General features: G+C 43.7%; 1 protein-coding gene across 1 annotated transcript in view; it reads left to right on the top strand.

Moving 5' to 3' along the window:
* The window catches only part of HHAT (hedgehog acyltransferase), a 364,679-nt gene that overhangs the window by 257,448 nt on the left and 85,366 nt on the right, over window positions 1-21,865 (top strand). Inside the window, exon 10 of the mRNA XM_082666689.1 lies at window positions 13,522-13,723. Within this exon, the coding sequence (XP_082522815.1) occupies window positions 13,522-13,723 (202 nt within the window). The remainder of the gene's footprint in view (window positions 1-13,521; window positions 13,724-21,865) is intronic.

The following is a 21,865-nucleotide window of genomic DNA, read 5'->3' as shown; positions in this document are numbered from 1 at the left end:
TACCCTTAAAGGGTGGCATTTCCTTGGCAGAGTCCTGTGCCCTGCTCAGAGTGTGATGCCGTGGGGTATCTTACTCCCTAGGGACTTTGGACTCGGGTCCTCCAAAGAGCTGTGCAGCCCTGAGGGGCTCAGCAGAGACCCTGATGCGAGCTCCCTTCAAGATTGGTGTTGGGCACCTGTCACTGCACAGGGCAGCCCCCGAGAACGAGGGGTTCCTTGAGAGGATGGGGGGTGCTGGATTCCGCAGCTGCATCAGAGGCAGCCACACGTGCAGGGGCCGGTGCTGCCGAGGCAGAGCATAAGCCCCAGACCCGCCCCAAGGCTGTCTGTTGAGTGAGTTGTTGCCAGTGTGACTGGGGAGTCACCCTTGACATCCAGTGCGGTGGAGAGATTTCCATTCTCCCAGCAAACTTCTCGCCGAGGAGCTAGAACACTGAGGACTGAAGTGACTGAGAATTGCAGTCCTGAAACTCCCGGAAGAGGTCACTTAAGGCAGTGCCCTCAAGTCCAGCCTGAGGCCTCAGGGGTCTAGTCATGACCGTGACACAGCAGGAAATTGTCGCAGACGTGATGACAGCCAGATGGGTGGGGATGTTGGCCCCAGAGTTGAACTCTGAAGAGCAGACTGCTTGTCCCCTCCATCTGGTCCACTCCAGCATCCCCCTGGATGGTTCTCGGCTCCTGACTCCCTACGAGGAGCTGCTGTTTAAAGCCCACGGCCATACAGCCCGTGTGTGCTGTGCTTTGCAGCATGGGCAGGCACCCTCTCTCTCGGGAGGTTCCAGAGACTCATTCTAGAAGGGGGCTCCCTGTCTCCTAGACTTGGCCATGGAATTGAAAAGGGTCTGTTCATTGAGTTCTCAAAACAGACTTCCTCATCTGTGCCACCTAAGGCGCCAACAGTAAACCGAGAGTCAGCTACCTCCTTCCCTACACCTTGTCTTTGGGCACATGACCCAAATAGACTGCATGTCCTCCACGTCCTTTCCTCCTTCCTTAGGGAAGCTGATGATGTTGGAGGCCCAGACCTGCTGGACCGGTTACCGGGCCTTAGATTTGTGTTAGTGGCTATAGCCTGAGCCAGTGAGACTCCACAGGCAGGCAGGAGCTCCGAGGGGACATCCTTGCCCCTTTGGCTTCCACGGAATGACTCTGCTTGGGAGCTGCTCTTTGTCTACTCTTTTTTTTTTTTTTTTTTTTGCGGTACGCGGGCCTCTCACTGCTGTGGCCTCTCCTGTTGTGGAGCACAGGCTCCGGACGCGCAGGCTCAGCGGCCATGGCTCACGGGCCCAGCCGCTCCACGGCACGTGGGATCTTCCCGGACCGGGGCACGAACCCGTGCCCCCTGCATCGGCAGGCGGACTCTCAACCACTGCGCCACCAGGGAAGCCCTTTGTCTGCTCTTTTACCGGGAGGCAAGATGGTGGTGTGGGAGGGGAGAGCTGGCAACAGCACTTCTTTCATTTGGATCCCAGCTGCCTCTCTGCAGGCTCAGACTCAAGGTCTGGCTTTTCTCTGCAGCTGTATTAGCCACAGGTTGCTTGAGAGAACCTGATTTCCCGTCATCCTCTCTGCCCGCCTTTGTCAGGGATAAGGTAAAAGTCAGGCATAGTACTCTGCAGCCCACAAAGCTTCTTTCTTCACCTCGACCCCACTTGAGAGGGAGCCTGGCGAGCAAAATCCCATTCTGACGGTCTACGTCTTTCTCCCACCCTTGGGAAGGGACTGTTTCCCAACATGGACGACCATGTTAATATCCAGTTCCATGACCGACATCTTTGGATTTCGTATGGTTTTATTGTATAAACGGTGGCATTCTTAATCTACAGGAGACTCCCTTTTGTGGCACACATTGAATGTCATCCTTAGACTGTCTCTGTAAAATGCTAGCTCTTAAAATATTAATCTCTAAATGGGCACTCAAGAGTTCATTCAATTATACCGTAGCATCTTCTGAATAAGCAGTGTCATCTGGGTGGCTCTCGCTGCATTAAGGGGAAAATGCTTATGGGGCATTGTTTCCCGGGCATGGGATGATGCTCTTGCTTTGTTTCCATTAAGTGTTGCGCTGGCGTGGTTTTGTTGGACGCTGCTGCAGATTTATCGTCATTCATGCCCAGACCCAAGCATTATCAGTTTTCTCTTCCAGTGCCCAGCCTTAAAAGGTGTCATGTCTGGTAGGGACTGTGGATCATAATTATGATAAATGAGAGGCACTCGGAACAGTTCTGTTAGAGCTGATTTGTCAGAGTACTGAGTTCAGTCCAGAGAGGGAGCAGCAGCCTCTTTATTACCACCAGCAACCATTTCTCTTTGATTTTTTTTTTTAGGATAATTTCTTTCTTTTTTTTTTTAACATCTTTATTGGAGTATAATTGCTTTACAATGGTGTGTTAGCTTCTGCTTTATAACAAAGTGAATCAGCTAGACATATACATATGTTCCCATATCTCTTCCCTCTTGCATCTCCCTCCCTCCCACCCTCCCTATCCCACCCCTCTAGGTGGTCACAAAGCACCGAGCTGATCTCCCTGTGCTATGCGGCTGCTTCCCACTAGCTATCTATTTTACATTTGGCAGTGTATATATGTCCATGACACTCTCTCACTTCGTCCCAGCTTACCCTTCCCCCTCCCCGTGTCCTCAAGTCCATTCTCTAGTAGGTCTGCGTCTTTGATTATTTTTTAAACAGCACTTCGTTGCCTGGGACCTTTATTTTTCTTCCTCCTGAAAACAGTCTTCAATGGCAGTGTTTTGAAAGAGGTACCTGTATACCTGCTGGCATTTTCTCCCATTTTTCTCCCTTTCTGGGCATTGAAACCCATCTGTGGCCCACTCAGCTGAACATTTTTATTACCAATGACTGTTACTTTTTAAGGAAGTCCACAATATGTATGTCTGAAGTGATGAAGCAGATAAACTGGGAGTGGGGTGGGGGTGGGGGTGGAAATTTGCTCTTAGGAAAGGATTTGTCACCTTGAATCAAGATTCACTTCAGGCTTCCTTCAGATAACCCTCTCCTTGTGCATTTTGTGTTAGTTCATACGTTAGCTTCATGGCAGCAGAGAAGTGGGGGGAATGGGGAACTCAGGAGCATAAGCTATGGTTTTAGGAGCTCCGTGTCCTGAAAATCCATTAGAGAAGACAGATCTTTCTGTTTTAGCAGAGACCAGTAGCAAAGCAGCACACTGTTGTAATTGATCATAACTCTTCAAGACCATTCGTGCTTATGTCCCAAATGTTCCATACTATATAGACCTCACCCCTAGTTGTCCCGTAGCCCTGAAACTTTTACCAGTTGTAAACCAAGGCCTGGAAAAGAGACCATCACTGAAATCTGTGACCCTGGCTTCCCCATCCACACTCCACTCTCCTCTGTGCTCTGAGGCACTCTGTGTGTGTGTGTGTGTGTGTGTGTATATGTGTGTGTGTATGTGCATTCGTTCATGTCCAACAGTGGTCCTGACCGCTCACTACTTTTCTTGTGGCCAAAGTGCGCATCGGACTTGGAAGTGATGTTCACGGCAGAGGAAGAGATTTTGTTAGCAAAGTGAAGCCAAGCGATCCAGCGAAGGGCCAAAGCCACACTCCCGCTGGCCTCGTGAACACCCGCCCCCGCACGCATCTGGTACTGAGGAGCATGTCCAGGATTTTATTTGTGGCTTTTAAAGTTAATATCACAAATCTTAAACCTCCCAATTTGGGTGCTCTAATACTAAAACCATTTAATGCTGAAGTTTTGCTTTTTGGTTAAGTCTCCCTTTTGGGTACTTCTGGCAGCTTCCTGGGGAAGTTGGAGTTGCTAATTGTCCCACCTCTCGGTCCCTGCCAGCTGTCCCCTCACTTAGGGGCACCTCCAGCTGGCATCTGTGATTTAGTCTGACTTTGTAAATATCACCCTCCAAACCCCATAGCTCTTTAGAGAAGAAAGTGGTGGAGGCAGACGTGAACAAGGACATTTACTCAGGAGGCCACGCTTTCCAGATGGAGAATTCTCTTTTGTGTATATAGAGTGACAAGGAAAAGAGGAAGGGAATGAATGAATGAGTCAGAGAAAGGAGGATGAGGAAAAGAAGGCAGTTGATCAGGGTTCATTGAGCACCCCCGAGTTCAGAGTTTAAGTTAGATTCTGGGGGAAATAAAAAGAGAAATGTTATAGTTCTCTGATCCATGTCTTGACTGTGAGGTGGGGAGTCCCACGTACCCTCAGACCTGATGAAGTAGCTCAGAATTGCTAAGGAACAGCACATCAACAAGTCTGAAGAAATAACTTAGCCCGAGATGAACACATGAATTCTGCAGAGATGAAGAATCATCGGGCCACCCGCATTCAGTGGGATCAGCTGGGGGAAATAGTCCCTGAAGTGAATGCCGAACCCATTTTGAAAGATCAGATGGTGGAAAGGACAGACAGAGGTCTTACATGATTGGGGGGTGGGCTGGCATGATCGTAGGGCCCACACTTGTGCAAGAATGAAGTTCATTAATTGGAGTGGAGAATCTGTTTTGGAGACTCGTAAGATGGAGTTCATGGCATAGGAGGGAGCCAGCGGGAGAATGATTTTTAAAAAGCCAGGCTGATGGGTTTTAGTTTAGGACGTAATATGATGGCTATGCACTGTAAGCAGGACCCCTGAGGCTAGGGACTGTCATTCTAAGACTGGATGCTTCCCGAGGACAAAGGATTTGCCTCTTCTTTGCCTCAGCGGTTCATTTTTGTTTTTGCCCGAGTGACCAACCTACTGGGCTTTATCACTTGAGATACTGTGTCACCATAGGAATGTAGAGTATACACCTGTCAAGGCTGTGGGCCTGCCTCTGTGGGGACCTGTCCGGCACGGCTGTCTCAAAATCATCACACCACCAACCCAGGTGGAGAATGAAACGCTTCAGCATTCGGTCAGGCATTTCTTCAGCGCGCTTGTCTGCAGAGCACGTTCTTCTAGAGGCCCCCCCACCCACCCAAGGCATTGTACCAGCACAGTCATTTTTGAGTTGTACATGTTCGTTTTGTAGTGAATATTTTCCTAACAGTTGTGCTAAATGAGTGAGAAGATTAGGACGAGCAGGAGTGGCCCTGAATAGGATGTGGGTGAGAGGCAGAGCTGAAAAGGGAGCACAAAGGAGAAACAGTACAGCCGCTGATAAGAGGAGGCATATGCCCCGGACGGTGGTAATTTGGACCCTGGGTTTGGGATCTGCTGATGGAGCAAAGACTGAGAAGTGTGTTAGGAGAAGGGGACAATGGGGTCTCTCCCCTCAACCCTTTCCTTCTGACTCTGAGACACGGAATCACACACACCTCCATCCTACAAACATGCGGGTTTGCCTGCACAACAGCCGGCTTTTTGTACCCTCCCCCTCTTGGTCCGGCCTAGGGCAGCTTATAGATGCTTTCAGCATCCTCTCCGGAGGAAGGTGGGAAGACAGGCAGGCAGCCAGGAAGTCTTGGTGGTTATTAAACTGAGGCTTTGAGGACCTTTTTATTAGCGATGAGACTCAAGTCCTTAGCACTAGAGAGTGCAAACTCCCGCTCACTCTCCTTTGCTCAGACCTCCAAAGAATCTGTTTTATATGGTGTTTATGTATAACCCAGAACAGATGTGGGCCCGGGAACCCTGGGGATTGCTGAGGCTTCACTGTGCTCTTAAGCAAAAGAGGGTTAGCAGCCCCATGGAGGGAAAAAGCACACACCCCTTTCTTTGCTCACTCCCCCCCCGGGCCTTCCCATCTCTCATTTGTGACTAGAAGCTCATTTTTGAAGAAGGACATCTTAAAGACTTGTTTGTTTTTTCAGTCTGTAAGCATGAAGGTTGTAATACTGCAAAGATTTAGGCATCACCAAGACTCTAACCTCTGGAACATTAGTAGGCTGCTTTAAACAAGTTGAATGACTAAACCAGTATAAGCACTTTCTGGTCCTGCCCGCCCAGCAGTCCCCCATTATAAGGAAAGGACTTGGTGAGGTGACCTGTACTCTGTAGATAAGAGGGGACCTGAGCGGAAGGGCTACGGCGATTTGAAGGTGAGATGTTGGTATCGGACCAAGTTGTGGTAGAGGCTGCTTTGCCCTGATCCGCCCACATGACCCCTACAGGATCTTCTGTAGCCTGTATCAGGTGTCTGGGTTAGGCATCATCAACAAGTCCATGTGAGTGTTGAACCCATAACTTTGAAGGGGGGCCGAATGTGCAACCCCCCAAAGATGCCACTTTGGCATGTGGATTATTTTGAGCTGCAGGCAATCAAGATCCCGCAGACTCAGGAAAAACTTTTCCCTCTAACTTAACTATCTCAAAGAATTTAGACAGGGGGCCTGTACCAGAAAAAGAGCTATTCCCAGAGATAACATATTTATCTGAAAGACGTATCTGCAGGGCAGGGCAAACTTCTAATGGCCAAACATCTGCTCTTCTTAATCACCCTGTGAATTCCCTTCCTACACTTTGAAGCCCCAGATCCCTATCCCATTCCGTAGCTCAGGACAGCATATGAGCCTCAACTGCCTCACCTGCCCTTGAGTCTCACTGTCTTTGTGAACTCCCCTGCGTATGTAATTAAATTTGTCTTTCTCCTATTCATCTGCCTATGTCTCTTATGTTTGTTAGCCCAGCCAAAGAACCTAGAAGAGTAGGAGACAAAAATTTTCCTCCGCTCTAGCTTTGACCCCTTAGCACTAAGCGACCTGGTGCCAATGGTGGCATATTTAAGGCTAATGGTTTTAAGTGAAGAACATCCCTGAGCAAGCAGGCCGGAGGTCTTGGTGCCTTGAAATGCTTGTGAAAAATATAGGGAAGCTAATCATTATGATAACGGCACCTTGTTTTTTCCTGAGTGCAAGCATGCTGCCGCTGGCCCATTGTTATTAAGTATGCACCCTTCTGTTTACATGGAGTGTTCAAATCTCCAAACTCCTTAAACATGTATTGTATCATCTGATCTTTACAACAACTCACACCAAAGAAGATTTTAACATTCCTAGTATGTGCTCAGTGTACAGACTTAAGCTGAGCAGCCTTGATTGTCAAGGTCAAGGTTACAGAGATTGGTAAGTGGCAGAGCAGGACCAAGGCCACATCTCCAGCATCCAGGTGCTGCCCTCCTTCTGGTCCCATGCCTTGCTGCTGTTGCTGCTTGGGCGTGTTCTAGTGGTAAGGGCAGCTGGGCTGAGCCATTCATGCTCTTTTAGCCTCTTCCGCAGGAAGGAAGATAGAGCTTTTGGGGAGCTAGAGTTTGGCTTTTGGTTTATGAGGGTAGAGTTGAATCTTTCTCTAGGATGGAAGTTACAGGCTTAGGTTCATCAGCACGGTACTTCAGCCCACTGAGCTACTGGCTTCGTGGAATGAAAAGATTAATTTTTTAAAAAATGTTGGCATCTAATTACATGAACCTAGAAGTTTAAGTGTAGACTAAATATAGCCAGGTTTTAATCTCTGTTTTATAAATTCCACACTATTTTGTTGCCAAATAGGACATAACATTTTTAATAGGCAATTTTTCAGAGTTGCATACAAAACCTTTAGCCAGCATCTTTCAGTAAAGTCTTAGCCCAGCTCTGACGTGCCCTCTGCTTTGAAAGTAGACCTCTCTTAGCCTCCGGAGATGATAAGGTCTGCAGATGCCCATTAACCAACTGCTGGTTTTTACTTATTAAAATCCCATTATGATCTGTACTGGGCAGAAAGATATTAAAAGTAAATTATACTTTCTGCGTGCATCTTCCTTTGAAAACTTTTAATAAGTAAATATATAGTTTAGTTCCTGTGTGAGAACTAAACACCAGACCTTTGTCCACTACCTAGAGGATGGGGATTTGACTGGTGGGTCATCACTGGGCTGTGAGAAAGAGAACTCAGATGTGGGCCAAAGCCAAAGCCAGAGCCAGGGTCGGGTTGCGGGAGCCACTGCCCGTGAGAGCTGGGTTTAGGAGAGCACGGCCACCTCTGCAGAGAACTCTAAGCAGGAACTCATCTCAGAGCCCAGGTGAAGCCAAGGTGGGGTCACCTTACCACCAATGAGACACAGCCAGAAGTCCTCCCTTCCCAGCCACTAAAGACTCTAGTGTTTAAAAGGCTAGTACTTGTCATTTTTGAAATCCCTCGAGGTTGGGATATGTCTGGAGCTTTGGGGCTGCATGATTTTTACTTTAATAGGGGAAGTAGGGTTACAAAGTGTGGGGAGACTTCAGAGCCGTCAGGTCTCTATGTTCTTTGGGAATGGGTGTCTTCCGAAGTCTCCCCAATAATGAGAGCAGGTCCGTGTAATCCTTCCTTGTTTCCTAATCTTTCATAATGGGTCTGTGACAGTGTGACAGTTTATCACAAATGTAAAAGCTATTGGAGATTATGAAAAGTAAATGAAAATTATATTGTTAGGTATTTAAATACTGTTGACTAGTAACTATATAATAACGCATGCATGCATACACACACACACACACACACACACACACACACATACATATGTAGAATTGCCTAAAAGAATTTTACAGTTTAGCTGAAATGACCATCATAATAGAAAAGACATCTTTTGATGAATAACTGTTCATTTCAGTGGTACAAACAGTAGGTTCTCTGGGTTAAATAGAGAGTGGGAATATTTAAAAGAGACTTCCTGGAGGAGTTGGGAAACCAGAGAGGATGGAGGATATGAAAATGGTATGACCAAAAGCACAGAAGTGTGAAAGCCCCATTTGTTCAGAATTTCAGGATTTTTCAAGAGAACTAGTGGGAAATAGGGTAGAAAGATAAGCAGAGCTGGAATAGGATGTTAGCCACTGCTGCCCCAGCTCAGCCAAGTAATAGGTAATTGAAGATGGGAAGTCAGCAACTTCAACTCAATCCATGGGACAGTAAAAACCAAGTCTTTCAGTATCTTAGGTGCCTCATCCTCTTACCTCACTAGGGTCTGGGGTTCGTGGCAAAGGGTTTGAAGATAACATGGCAAGCCAGGAAGCTATTGAGTAGGTCTTGGAAAAAAAGAGAGCATTGTGATGTTAAGAGTAATGTCTTTTAAAAAATTTTTTAAATTTGTTTTACATCTTTATTAGAGTATCGTTGCTTTACAATGCTGTGTTAGTTTCTGCTGTGTAACAAAGTGAATCAGCTATATGTATATATATATCCCCATATCTCCTCCCTCTTGTGTATCCCTCCCACCCTCCCTAACCCACCCCTCCAGGGGGTCACATAGCACCCACCTGATCTCCCTGTGCTATGCGGCTGCTTCCCACTAGCTATCTATTTTACATTTGGTAGTGTGTATATATCAATGCTACTCTCTCACTTTGTCCCAGCTTACCCTTCCCCCTCCCCATGTCCTCAAGTCCATTCTCCATCTCTGCATCTTTATTCCTGTCCTGCCCCTAGGTTCATCAGAACCTTTTTTTTTTTTTAGATTCCATATATATGTGTTAGCATACAGTATTTGTTTTTCTCTTGCTGACTTACTTCACTCTGTATGACAGTCTCTAGGTCCATTCACCTCACTACAAATAACTGAATTTTGTTTCTTTTTATAACTGAGACTTAAATTATATTTTATTATATTTTTATATATAACATAGTATAATTATATATTATATATAATATAGTATATATTATATACTGTATTGTATTATATTTATATTCCATTGTATATATGTGCCACATCTTCTTTACCCATTCATCTGTCGATGGACATTTAGGTTGCTTCCATGACCTGGCTATTGTAAATAGTGCTGCAGTGAACATTGTGATACATGTCCCTCTTTGAATTATGGTTTTCTCAGGGTATATGCCCAGTAGTGGGATTGCTGGGTCGTGTGGTAGTTCTATTTTTAGTTTTTTAAGGAACCTCCATACTGTTCTCCATAGTGGCTGTATCAATTTACATTCCCACCAACAGTGCAAGAGGGTTCCCTTTTCTCCACACCCTCTCCAGCATTTATTGTTACCACGTGGATTCTCACCACCCCTGTCCCAACTGTCAAACATTCTTGAGTTGTTTTCCAGAGGGGTATGAGGGAAATAGATACTTTCTTCTCCCTTCACATATGCCTACTACTCAGCAACAAGCCCCAACCATCAACCTCTTACACGTAACTTCTAACATAGACATCTGCAGGATGCCTGCCTGGACAAGACGGTAGGTGGGACGGAAGGAATTTATTTAGTCTGTTTAAAAATGGAACTTGTAACTCTGGCTTTCTGGCACAGAGCTCCTTGGCCTAAGCTCCTTTGTAAATAACGAGCATCTTTCTTCAGTTAATGAAATACTGGTTGGATGTTTCTGTGGAGACCGCTTTGAAGATTTGGTTGAATCAGAGGAACATCTCACCAAGAGATGCTCCCATTACGGTAAATGGCTTCATAGAACACAGGCCTAGGGGTTCTGAAAGTAGAACATTCCAGGTTCGGATTCCACCTCTCCCATGTAAAATAGGACTGGTCCTTGCAAAGTTGTGTAAGTGATTAGAAATAGTTTATATAAAGTACCTGGTACATGGATATTCAGTAGAGGGTAGACGTTATAAATAACATCTACATTTTAGACAGGTTCCTCCTCCTGAGTTGGGAGTTTGCTATGTTGCATTAATTCTGTTAGATGGTTTTAAATTAATAAGGTGGCACAGATGGATGGTAACTACCTCAGGCAACATTCTCTGCAAGCAGTGACCCCACGAAGCCATCCTGGCAGGGGCAGGCCTTGCGCACACTCAAGCTCACACAGTCACTGACAGGAAAAAAAAATCTTTTTATTTTTGCTTCGCTGAGAAGGTGGTACTGAATGCTTTCTTCCACTGGGAAATCAATTTCAATGTGCAGCGGATCTAAGCGAGTGAGGTCGTACTCCTGCTTTTCTAAAACAGACACTTCTGTTTTTATTAATCATGGAACTGACACAAGCCTGGTAGAATCTGTGAAAAGGAAACATGCTCGCTCTCCTTGCTGTATCTACTGCCTTCTTCAAATTAAGAGAGAAGAAGGGATTTTTGTCTTCCAGTCTAGAAACCATACCCTCTTCTGGTTTAAACCAAGCAACCTCATGTCCTTGGAGACCTGCCATATATGAGTTTCTGGAGTAAAAGGCATTTTCAGAGATTTTTGTCGGCTGTCACTTTTGAAGGCAAAGTAGCAAAGCCATGATACCAAGAGATGCCTGAAATAGCTGTGCATGTAATTTTGGGGCTAGATGCTTCCTTGTCACAAGCTTGAAAACATGTTCTTTTTGGAGTTGAATCTAATATTAAGGACCATTGATGTGGACGATGCGAGGTTTTTATTCTCTACTGGGGTTTTCTGATATATGTAGTGCAGCTCACTTTAACGTAGTGAGATACAACAAAAATCTCAACGTAAAACACACCAGTGTTGGATGAGAAGAGTATTAGGGTCAGAATTAACTTGTTTTATAAAATGATTATCTGCAAAGTTTCTGTGAACAGCAGTTATTCCTTATCCTTTTGAACTTGGTTTGACCACCCCATTTTTTTTTTAACATGCAACCTTCTTACACACAGAACTGATTGTGTGAAGTGGAGTATAGCCCCATGGAGCCCCATGATGGGTCAGTTGTTACCTTCATGCAGGTGGGAGGCTGCAGAGGTTTGTGGTCCATTTTTTGCCTCTGCTGAGCATTCTACACCAATAACCAAGTAGCCTGTAGGGGGCAGCAGAATGCCAAATAAAACACCTGTTCCTGGGGCTGTCAGGCTTTTCGGGCTCATTGCCCGCCCCTTCTTGGTCCATGATGCAGCACCCACCCTTCTCCCCTTTGCCTGGCAAAATTCATCCTCTAGGCCTTTCCAGGGTGGGGACCTTTACCATTAAGCCTCCCGTAACCCACTCGCCTCCACTGACCCTGTTCTCCTCCACACTCTTAAGCCCTCCTGGTATACTTTCTACCGTATCATATAGCAAACAAGTACCATATCAGCTTAATGATGGGACTTGTTTGCTATTGTTTCACAACCAGCTCTACCTGTCCTTTGGGCAGGAACAACGTCTTGTGTCTCTGCGTTGCTCATAATGCCAGGACTGCCCTGGAGGCCTAAATAAATGCTTGACAGCAGATGGAGGATTCCTTAAGCGGTAGTGAGTGCTTGATGCGTATCTGCTAACTTGATTGTCAAGATGGTCTTGTTTGTGCACAAGAGAAAGTATTTTCTTTGCTTCGCTTGTTTCTGAAATACCTACACTCTCACACGCTTTCCGGTTTGTTTCAGATTGGGATGTAAGATAGGAGGGCTTTCAAAATAAACCCAGAGGTGTAATGGAAAACATTAACTCTGGTGCCATAGTCGCAGATTTGCATCTAGGCCCTTCCCCTTCCCAGCCCGTTTTTCTCACCCAGATAGTGGGGCTAGCTAAGCTGATCACATAAGCTACCGTCTAACCTGGAGCACCTTTGAAGGTGAGGGAGGACATTTAAAACTACTTATAGTCACATAGTCTTTAGAAGTATTTATTGACTGGGGAATGGTTTTTATTTTGTTTTTTTTTGGCTTGCCTATAAAACTGTTCTATTCGAAAATGATTTTAAAGATAAAATTTCTGACAAAATATTAAAATAATATATAAACAAGACAACTTGTCCATGGGTTGGCATGCTAGAACAGCATATGGTGTTTCAAAGAATCAAGCTGAGTGATCCATGGAAAGTGTCTAGTGCCGTGCCTGGGACACACTGGGTATTCAGGGAATGATGATTTCCTTCTCCTTCGTGGAAGAAGGTTGGACAAAGAAGCACTGACCAGCAGTAAACAAAGGCCTATGGGCTTTTTAAAAAAGGCTGCTGTAAGGAGGGTGTGTTCCTAGTTGTCCAGATCCTGACAAGCCAAGATGTGAGTTTTGCCCAACTCTGGCAGGAACATACTGATTGAAGAACACGGCTCTGTGGGTATGTAGTCAGACAGCTGTCTCAACAGTAGAGAACATACCCGAGGGATGGCTGTAGCTTTCGGGTGATAAGCCGGCTGCCCTGTGAGCACAGTGCGAATTCGTACTGCTTCTGGGCAGCTTCCCAGGAAAGCTCGAGGGTCTGGCCTTGGCTCCCCTCTTCTGCAGGAGCTGTCCTGCCATTTAGGGACCTGAATTCAGCAATTGTGCTTAAATACTGGGTTTACCAGAAACTTAATAGTTTGAGCTGTAAAATACATACCTGCCTTGAAGTCTGGCGTCCTCATGTAACCAGAAACTTAACTGCCATTCTGTGAGTGAGCTTCTACAGTGGGGTGCATCCCTTTTAGAAACTCTAAATTCAGTGCTCCTCACCCTGCCTCATGTAAGTGCTATTTTGCTTGAGTAATGAGAGCTCTTTAGCCTGTGTGTTCATTTAAGCTAAAGCCCCTCAGAGCTGAGGTTTATGTATTGCCACCTCCGTGTGTGATGGAGAATTCAGGGAGTGCTCTGGCTTCCTGGAAGTCAGGAAGGGTCTGCACACAGTGAACAGCAATGTGTGATAGGAGAATCAAGCCCGGGAGCAAGCGGTATTGCCGGGACAGCCCTCCACATGGTTCCTAAAAGCCTCTTCTATCTCTAGGTATGTGTACATTCCAGCGGGCGGGTCCCAGCACGGCCTGCTAGGGACACTGTTTTCCACTGCAATGACGTTTGCGTTTGTGAGCTTCTGGCATGGTGGGAATGACTACCTCTGGTGCTGGGCAACACTCAACTGGCTGGGAGTCACCGTGGAGAATGGAGTCCAGAGGCTTGTGCAGGCGCCGCGTGTCCAGGACAGCTTGGTGAGCTGGGTCCTTGCTTGTGCAGTAGGGGACAGCCACGCTTGGTGGACTGGGTTTGGGAGGGAAGGCGGTCATCACGTTTACCCCATTGTGGGCCATTCCTGCTAGATTGGTTCAAAACTCGTGTGCCCAGAGGTAGGACAGCTGAAAACGAGGCTTCTGTAGCTATTTTTTTAAAATAAATGTTTTAACTATAAAAGTAATACATATTTATTATATGAGAATTAGAAAATTCAGACAAGTATAAGGAAAGAAAAAGGTCTCCTCAAGAGAAACCACTGTTAATCCTATTCTTCTAAATTTTTTCTCTCTACACACACACACACACACACACACACACACACACACACACCTCATTTAAAACATGCTGTTATACTAGAGATACAGTTGTATCAGGACGCCTTTCTTTGTCATCAAATGCATTTCTAACAACGCTTTTTTTTTTTTTTTTTTTCCTTTTTTGCGGTACGCGGGCCTCTCACTGTTGTGGCCTCTCCCATTGCGGAGCACAGGCTCCAGACGCGCAGGCTCAGCGGCCATGGCTCACGGGCCTAGCCGCTCTGTGGCATGTGGGATCTTCCCAGACCGGGGCACAAACCCGTGTCCCCTGCATCAGCAGGCGGACTTGCAACCACTACGCCACCAGGGAAGCCCTCTAACAACCCTTTTTAATGGCTTCATAAAATTCCATTATGTGGATGTGTCATAACTTATTTAATTAGTCTCCTATTATTAACATGTTCTTCCAGTTTTTCTGCAGTTACCAGTTGCATTGAGATGACTATCATAACCAGGGTGCATTCTTCAGTGTAACATTGCTAAGTTAAAGGTTTTTCTCACTTTTAAGTTTTGCCATACATACTTGCTTACCTGTTTCTTAACTGCCCTGTGGACAAAGTTTGCCAATTTACATTCCTACCCAACAGTGCCTGAGAATGCCCTTGCCAATACTGAGTAGTACTGGTATTTTCAATCATTGCTATTTTAATAAGTTCTAGTAGCATAAAAATCAGGTAAGGATTTAAGACACATTCGCACTCTATAGGCAAATGATTTGGAAAATTAAGCATTTTTCTTTACACACATATTTTAAGTGATTTTAAACTATGAGCAAGTGTTTTATCATGTAAGTGTGGCACAGTATGTATTAGAATCTTATAGGAAATCATCAATTCTGAATATGCAGCAATATTCCGATAACCCTGAAAGAAAGTATCTAAAAAGAAATATGCTAGCATCAGTGTTCATGGCAGGCAGTAAAACACAAGAAGTTTACTGGGAAATGATTAACGTGGGTAAATTCCCCCCGTATTTGCAACTAAAGCAAATGTATTTCAGAAAGCCAACATCACCAAAATATAATACATCTGAGTGTTTTTCTATAAAGATAGCCATAGTACAAGTGGACAGTTGTTTCAATAAAAACTGATACAAAGCACATAACAAAAATAACACTCCTGAAGGAAGTTAAATATGTTTATGTATGTTTATAGATAAGTATTTTATTCAGTACTAGTACCCAGCAATCAGCAGGAAAGAAATGCCAGTGAATTCCAGTAGAAAGTGGAATTTGAATGAAAGTCATGGCTTTGTAACACAAAGAAAAACCATAAAGGGTGGTATCATAAAGGTTACAAACTTCACCGTCAAATCTAAGTAGTCTTCCCCAAAGTGGGAAACCCAGTCATCAGGCATGAAAGCCAGAAAATTCTTTTCAGCCCCGGCTGAAGCCCTATGGCACATTTCCGTGTTCCCTCATGAAGGGTCTGACATTAACCTTGAACTTAATCTTATGCAGAGCTCCATAGACTTTGAGCCATGGCTTACATTACTAAGAAATTTAAAGACTCTAAAATATTAAAGGAGTAACCCACGCTGTGCAATGTAGTGTCTGGCTTGTTAATTTTGGTTAAAAATGAAGGAAGACAGTGAAAAGACATGCTCACAGGATGAAGCACTTGAATGTCTGCTCTGCCCCATCACAGCTCATTCCAGGACCTTCACGTGTTCACCTCATTTGAGCTTCCACCCACAATTCAAGCTCCCAGGTGTATAGTAATTTCTGAACATGCATTTCTTTGGTGAGATATACGTCTTGTATATTGCAAATGTTGTGTTTAGTTTACATATTTATTGAGCAAGAACACATGTTGTAAAACCTATTTTTATCACCTGTCTTGCATCCTGACAGCCTGGTGGTTGGCTATGGCTGTTTAGACTAGGAGCTCCTTGAGCACAAGGTCAGGACCCCATTATCACTTATATCCCCAGTGGTTAGCTGCATGTCTGAGTTAGCCTCAGTAAGTCAGTACACAATTAATGCTTCCAAATTGGGTTCTTTAGTTCTTCTTCCACTTGTCTACTTAAGGACTTTTTCTCCATTACTCTGCTTTTTATACAGTTCAGCACAGATTCTGTTTTCTTTCAGAAAAACATGGCTGGCATTCCAGATGTACACAGCCTTTTGAATAAATTGTTTCCCCACTTGGGTTACATCCTTCCCTCTCTTTCATGAATCCATTTCCCATTCATTTTTAAAATTGAGGTACAATATTATTGTACAATATTATATGTTACAGGTGTACAACATAGTGATTCACAGTTTTAAAGATTATACTCCATTTATAGTTATTGTAAAATATTGGCTATAAATTTACCATTCTTTTGTCAAAATCCAAATAAGCACTTAATGCCTCCTTGGTACTTAATTTCATCTGATTTTAGTCTCCCCAGTTGATCTGATAGTATTTTTAAAATATGGGCTCTCTCCGCATGCCTCTTATACACTCTCCCCATGCCTTTCATGCTTCATCTGTTTTGTTTTGTTGTTTCTTTTTTATGATGGATTGAAAGATATCTGAATAACAAGGATTATCATTACTTCTTTTCCCATATCTTCTTCATCTTCAACCTCAAAGCTTTGTCTGGGACACAAAATACAGTAGGATTCTATTTCTTGGTGACAGTTGAACGCTCACTGAAAGACCAGTCAGAGCTGAGTGTTGTAAATAGGAAGGCCTCTGACGTTCTAGCCAGGGCTTTCCCGTCGAGCTTTATGCAGTAATGGAAATGTCCATTGTGTTGTCCAATACAAGTAGTCACGAGCCACCCTGAGTACTTGAAATGCACCTAGCATCACTGAAAAACTAGTTTTTTAATTTATTTAACTTTAATTAATTTGAATCTAAGTAGCCCCCTTGTGGCTAGTGGCTTCCATTTTGAATAATACGGTTCTGGAACATACCCCTTTTCTAGAAAAAAAAAAAAGAAAAGTAAAAGAATATGGTGTTTGACTCTGCTATAATATAGAATGATTTTTATTACTGATGTGGTGCCTTGTATATCCAGCTGGCTACTGAACCTCTCCACTTGAATATCTCACAGATATCTCAGACTTAACATGCTTAATACTGACCTCGTGGACCCCCGTCCCCCAATAATTCCAATTAGCTCCTTTGCCTCTAGCATTCTCTCTTTCTACAAAAGCCACCGTCATCTTTCTAGTCACTCAAGGCCAAAACCATCAAGTTATCCTTTGTACCTCCCTCTCTCCCAGTTCTACCTGTATGTACTGTACGTTCTACCTCCTAGGTAGATCTCAATTTTTAAAAATTGTTTCCATTTCCACTGAATCACCCTAACCCCACTGTTACCATTTCTTGCCCAGTCTACCAAGTAGCTTTGAACTGGTCTCCCTGCTTCCACTTTTACCTTCTTCAGTTCATTATTCTCATAGTAGTAAATGATGCTTCTCAATAAAAACCTAACGAACCATGCTGTTGTCCTTAAAATCCTTAGTGGCATACCGTTTTCTCTGGGCTCAGTCCACAATATTTAAGGTGACCTATAAGGCCTTGGCTGATCTCGATCTTGCTACCTCTCTCCATCCTCTCTGCCTCTCTCCCCTCGCACTCTGTCCTTCCTTCTGTTCGTTTACATACCTGGGCCCTCCAGCCCCAGCTCCCCCTTTTCCATCTCTACAATGCTCTTGCTCCTTTCCCTCCTATTTCATCCCTCAGATTTCACCTTCAATGACAGCTTGTTTGGGTACCCTTCACTGACCCTCCTAAGTCAATCAGGTCCCAGTTAGTAACTCATTTGGGGGCACCTGGTACGTGGTCTCTTCTGCTGTACCTATCACAGTTACCATGAAGTATTTTTATACCATAATTTATTTAATCCTTATCTCCCTCACCAGACTGTAAGCCTCATGAAATCAGAGATCTGTATCCTTGACACTTATGATGCCTGGCACAGAGGAAGCATGCAGTACATACTTGCTGAATGAATGAGTGAATATATTTTCTGACTTCACTGAGGGGCATCTAAGAGGTGATAAGCTTACACAGCAGCATGAAGAATATAGATTGCATACTGGAAGAACTCACTAAGGCTGAGGCTTATTGAACATTATATAGGGAGATTGTTTTGTAGCAGGGTAGACACTAATTGGTCTAGTGACGGCAAAATGCTCATTGGTCTAGTGATGCACAAAATATATATAGAAGAAAGAAAAGGGTAGGGAGGAGTTAGCCTTCCTGGTACCCTGCTGCTTTATGAGAGGGGTGAATATTGGCTGTGACTCACTGAGGCCCAGAGCTGTGGGAAGCTGACAAAAGGCATTTTCACAAGGCACCAAGCAGGGTGGAATGAAGAGGAGTTACTGCTAAAGCAGCATGCTGCTTCTCTGTACAAGTATTCTCCCGGGGAGCTAGAATTTGTGTTCAGCACAGAAATCTTTTAATAAGTGGAAACATTTTGAAGCATCAGTAGAGAGACACTACTTCTTGCCAATTCTCGATTTGATCGCTCCTTTTTTTTTTTAAACATCTTTATTGGAGTATAATTGCTTTACAATGGTGTGTTAGTTTCTGCTTTATAACAAAGTGAATCAGTTATACATACACATAAGTTCCCATATCTCTTCCCTCTTGTGTTTCCCTCCCTCCCACCCTCCCTATCCCACCCCTCTAGGTGGTCACAGAGCACCGAGCTGATCTCCCTGTGCTATCTGGCTGCTTACGTTTGGTAGTGTATATATGTCCCTGCCACTCTCTCACTATGTCCCAGCTTACCCTTCCCCCTCCCTGTATCCTCAAGTCCATTCTCTAGTAGGTCTGCGTCTTTATTCCCGTCTTGCCCCTAGGTTCTTCATGACCATTTTTTTTTTTTAGATTCCATATATATGTGTTAGTGTACGGTATTTGTTTTTCTCTTTCTGACTTACTTCACTCTGTATGACAGACTCTAGGTCCATCCACCTCACTACATATAACTCAATTTCGTTACTTTTTATGGCTGAGTAATATTCCACTGTATATATGTGCCACATCTTCTTTATCCATTCATCTGTTGTTGGACACTTAGGTTGCTTCCATGTCCTGGCTGTTGTAAACAGAGCTGCAATGAACACAGTGGTACACGACTCTTTTTGAATTATGGTTTTCTCAGGGTATATGCCCAGTAGTGGGATTGCAGGATCGTACGGTAGTTCTATTTGTAGTTTTTTAAGGAACCTCCATACTGTTCTCCATAGTAGCTGTATCAATTTACATACCCAGCAGCAGTGCAAGAGGGTTCCCTTATCTCCACACCCTCTCCAGCATTTACTGTTCCTAGATTTTTTGATGATGGCCATTCTGACCGGTGTGAGATGATATCTCATTGTAGTTTTGATTTGCATTTCTCTAATGATTAGTGATGTTGAGTATTCTTTCATCTGTTTGTTGGCAATCTGTATATCTTCTTTGGAGAAATGTCTATTTAGGTCTTCTGCCCATTTTGGGATTGGGTTGTTTGTTTTTCGATATTGAGCTGCATGAGCTGCTTATAAATTTTGGAGATTACTCCTTTGTCAGTTGCTTCATTTGCAAATATTTTCTCCCAATCTGAGGGTTGTCTTTTCTTCTTGTTTATGGTTTCCTTTGCTGTGCAAAAGCTTTGAAGTTTCATTAGGTCCCATTTGTTTATTTTTGTTTTTATTTCCATTTCTCTAAGAGGTGGGTCAAAAAGGATCTTGCTGTGATTTATATCATAGAGTGTTCTGTCTATATTTTCCTCTAAGAGTTTAATAGTGTCTGGCCTTACATTTAGGTCTTTAATCCATTTTGAGTTTATTTTTGTGTATGGTGTTAGGGAGTGTTCTAATTTCATTCTTTTACATGTAGCTGTCCAGTTTTCCCAGCACCACTTATTGAAGAGGCTATCTTTTCTCCACTGTATATTCTTGCCTCCTTTATCAAAGATAAGGTGACCAGGGCTTCCCTGGTGGCACAGTGGTTGAGAGTCCACCTGCCAATGCAGGGGACGTGGGTTCATCCCCCGGCCTGGGAAGATCCCACATGCCATGGAGCGGCTGGGCTGCTGAGCCTGCACATGTGGAGCGTGTGTTCCGCAACAGGAGAGACCACAACAGTGAGAGGCCCGCGTACCGCCAAAAAAAAAAAGATAAGGTGACCATACGTGCATGGGTTTATCTCTGGGATTTCTATCCTGTTCCATTCATCTGTATTTCTGTTTTTGTGCCAGTACCACTGTCTTGATTACCGTAGCTTAGTAGTATAGTCTGAAGTCAGGGAGCCTGATTCCTCCAGCTCTGTTTTTCTTTCTCAAGATTGCTTTGGCTCTTCAGTGTCTTCTGTGTTTCCATACAAATTGTGGAATTTTTTGTTCTACTTCTGTGAAAAATGCCAGTGGTAGTTTGATAGGGATTGCATTGAATCTGTAGATTGCTTTGGGTAGTAGAGTCATTTTCACGATATTGATCCTTCCAATCCAAGAACATGGTATATCTCTCCATCTATTTGTATCATCTTTAATTTCTTTCATCAGTGTCTTATAATTTTCTGCATACAGGTCTTTTGTCTCCTTAGGTAGGTTTATTCCTAGATATATTATTCTTTTTGTTGAAATGGTAAATGGGAGTGTTTTCTTAATTTCACTTTCAGATTTTTCATCATTAGTGTATAGGAATGCCAGAGATTTCTGTGCATTAATTTTGTATCCTGCTACTTTACCAAATTCATTGATTAGCTCTAGTAGCTTTCTGGTAGCATCTTTAGGATTCTCTGTGTATCGTATCATGTCATCTGTAAGCAGGGACAGCTTTACTTCTTTTCCGATTTCGATTCCTTTTATTTATTTTTTTTCTTCTCTGATTGCTGTGGCTAAATTTTCTAAAACTATGTTGAATAATAGTGGTGAGAGTGGGCAACCTTGTCTTCTTCCTGATCTTAGTGGAAATGGTTTCAGTTTTTCACCATTGAGGACGATGTTGGCTGTGGGTTTGTCATATATGGCCTTTATTTTGTTGAGGAAAGTTCCCTCTATGCCTACTTTCTGCAGGGTTTTTATCATAAATGGGTGTTGAATTTTGTCAAAAGCTTTCTCTGCATCTATTGAGATGACCATATGGTTTTTCTCCTTCAGTTTGTTAATATGGTGTATCACGTTGATTGATTTGCATATATTGAAGAATCCTTGCATTCCTGGGATAAACCCCACTTGATCATGATGTATGATCCTTTTAACGTGCTGTTGGATTCTGTTTGCTAGTATTTTGTTGAGGATTTTTGCATCTATATTCATCAGTGTTATTGGCCTGTAGTTTTCTTTCTTTGTGACATCTTTGTCTGGATTTGGTATCAGGGTGAGACCCTCGTAGAATGAGTTTGGGAGTGTTCCTCCCCCTGCTATATTTTGGAAGAGTTTGAGAAGGATAGGTGTTAGCTCTTCTCTAAATGTTTGATAGAATTCGCCTGTGAAGCCATCTGGTCCTGGGCTTTTGTTTGTTGGAAGATTTTTAATCACAGTTTCAATTTCAGTGCTTGTGATTGGTCTGTTCATATTTTCTATTTCTTCCTGGTTCATTCTCGGAAGGTTGTGCATTTCTAAGAATTTGTCCATTTCTTCCAGGTTGTCCATTTTATTGGCATAGAGTTGCTTGTAGTAATCTCTCATGATCTTTTGTATTTCTGCAGTGTCAGTTGTTACTTCTCCTTTTTCATTTCTAATTCTATTGATTTGAGTCTTCTCCCTTTTTTTCTTGATGAGTCTGGCTAATGGTTTATCAATTTTGTTTATCTTCTCAAAGAACCAGCTTTTAGTTTTATTGATCTTTGCTGTCGTTTCCTTCATTTCTTT

The sequence above is a fragment of the Grampus griseus genome (assembly GCF_964374135.1).
Source record: "Grampus griseus genome assembly, chromosome: 1".
Classification (NCBI taxonomy): Eukaryota; Metazoa; Chordata; class Mammalia; order Artiodactyla; family Delphinidae; genus Grampus; species Grampus griseus.
The sequence above is the reverse complement of the archived record's forward strand: the minus strand, read 5'-3'. Positions and strand labels throughout refer to the sequence as shown.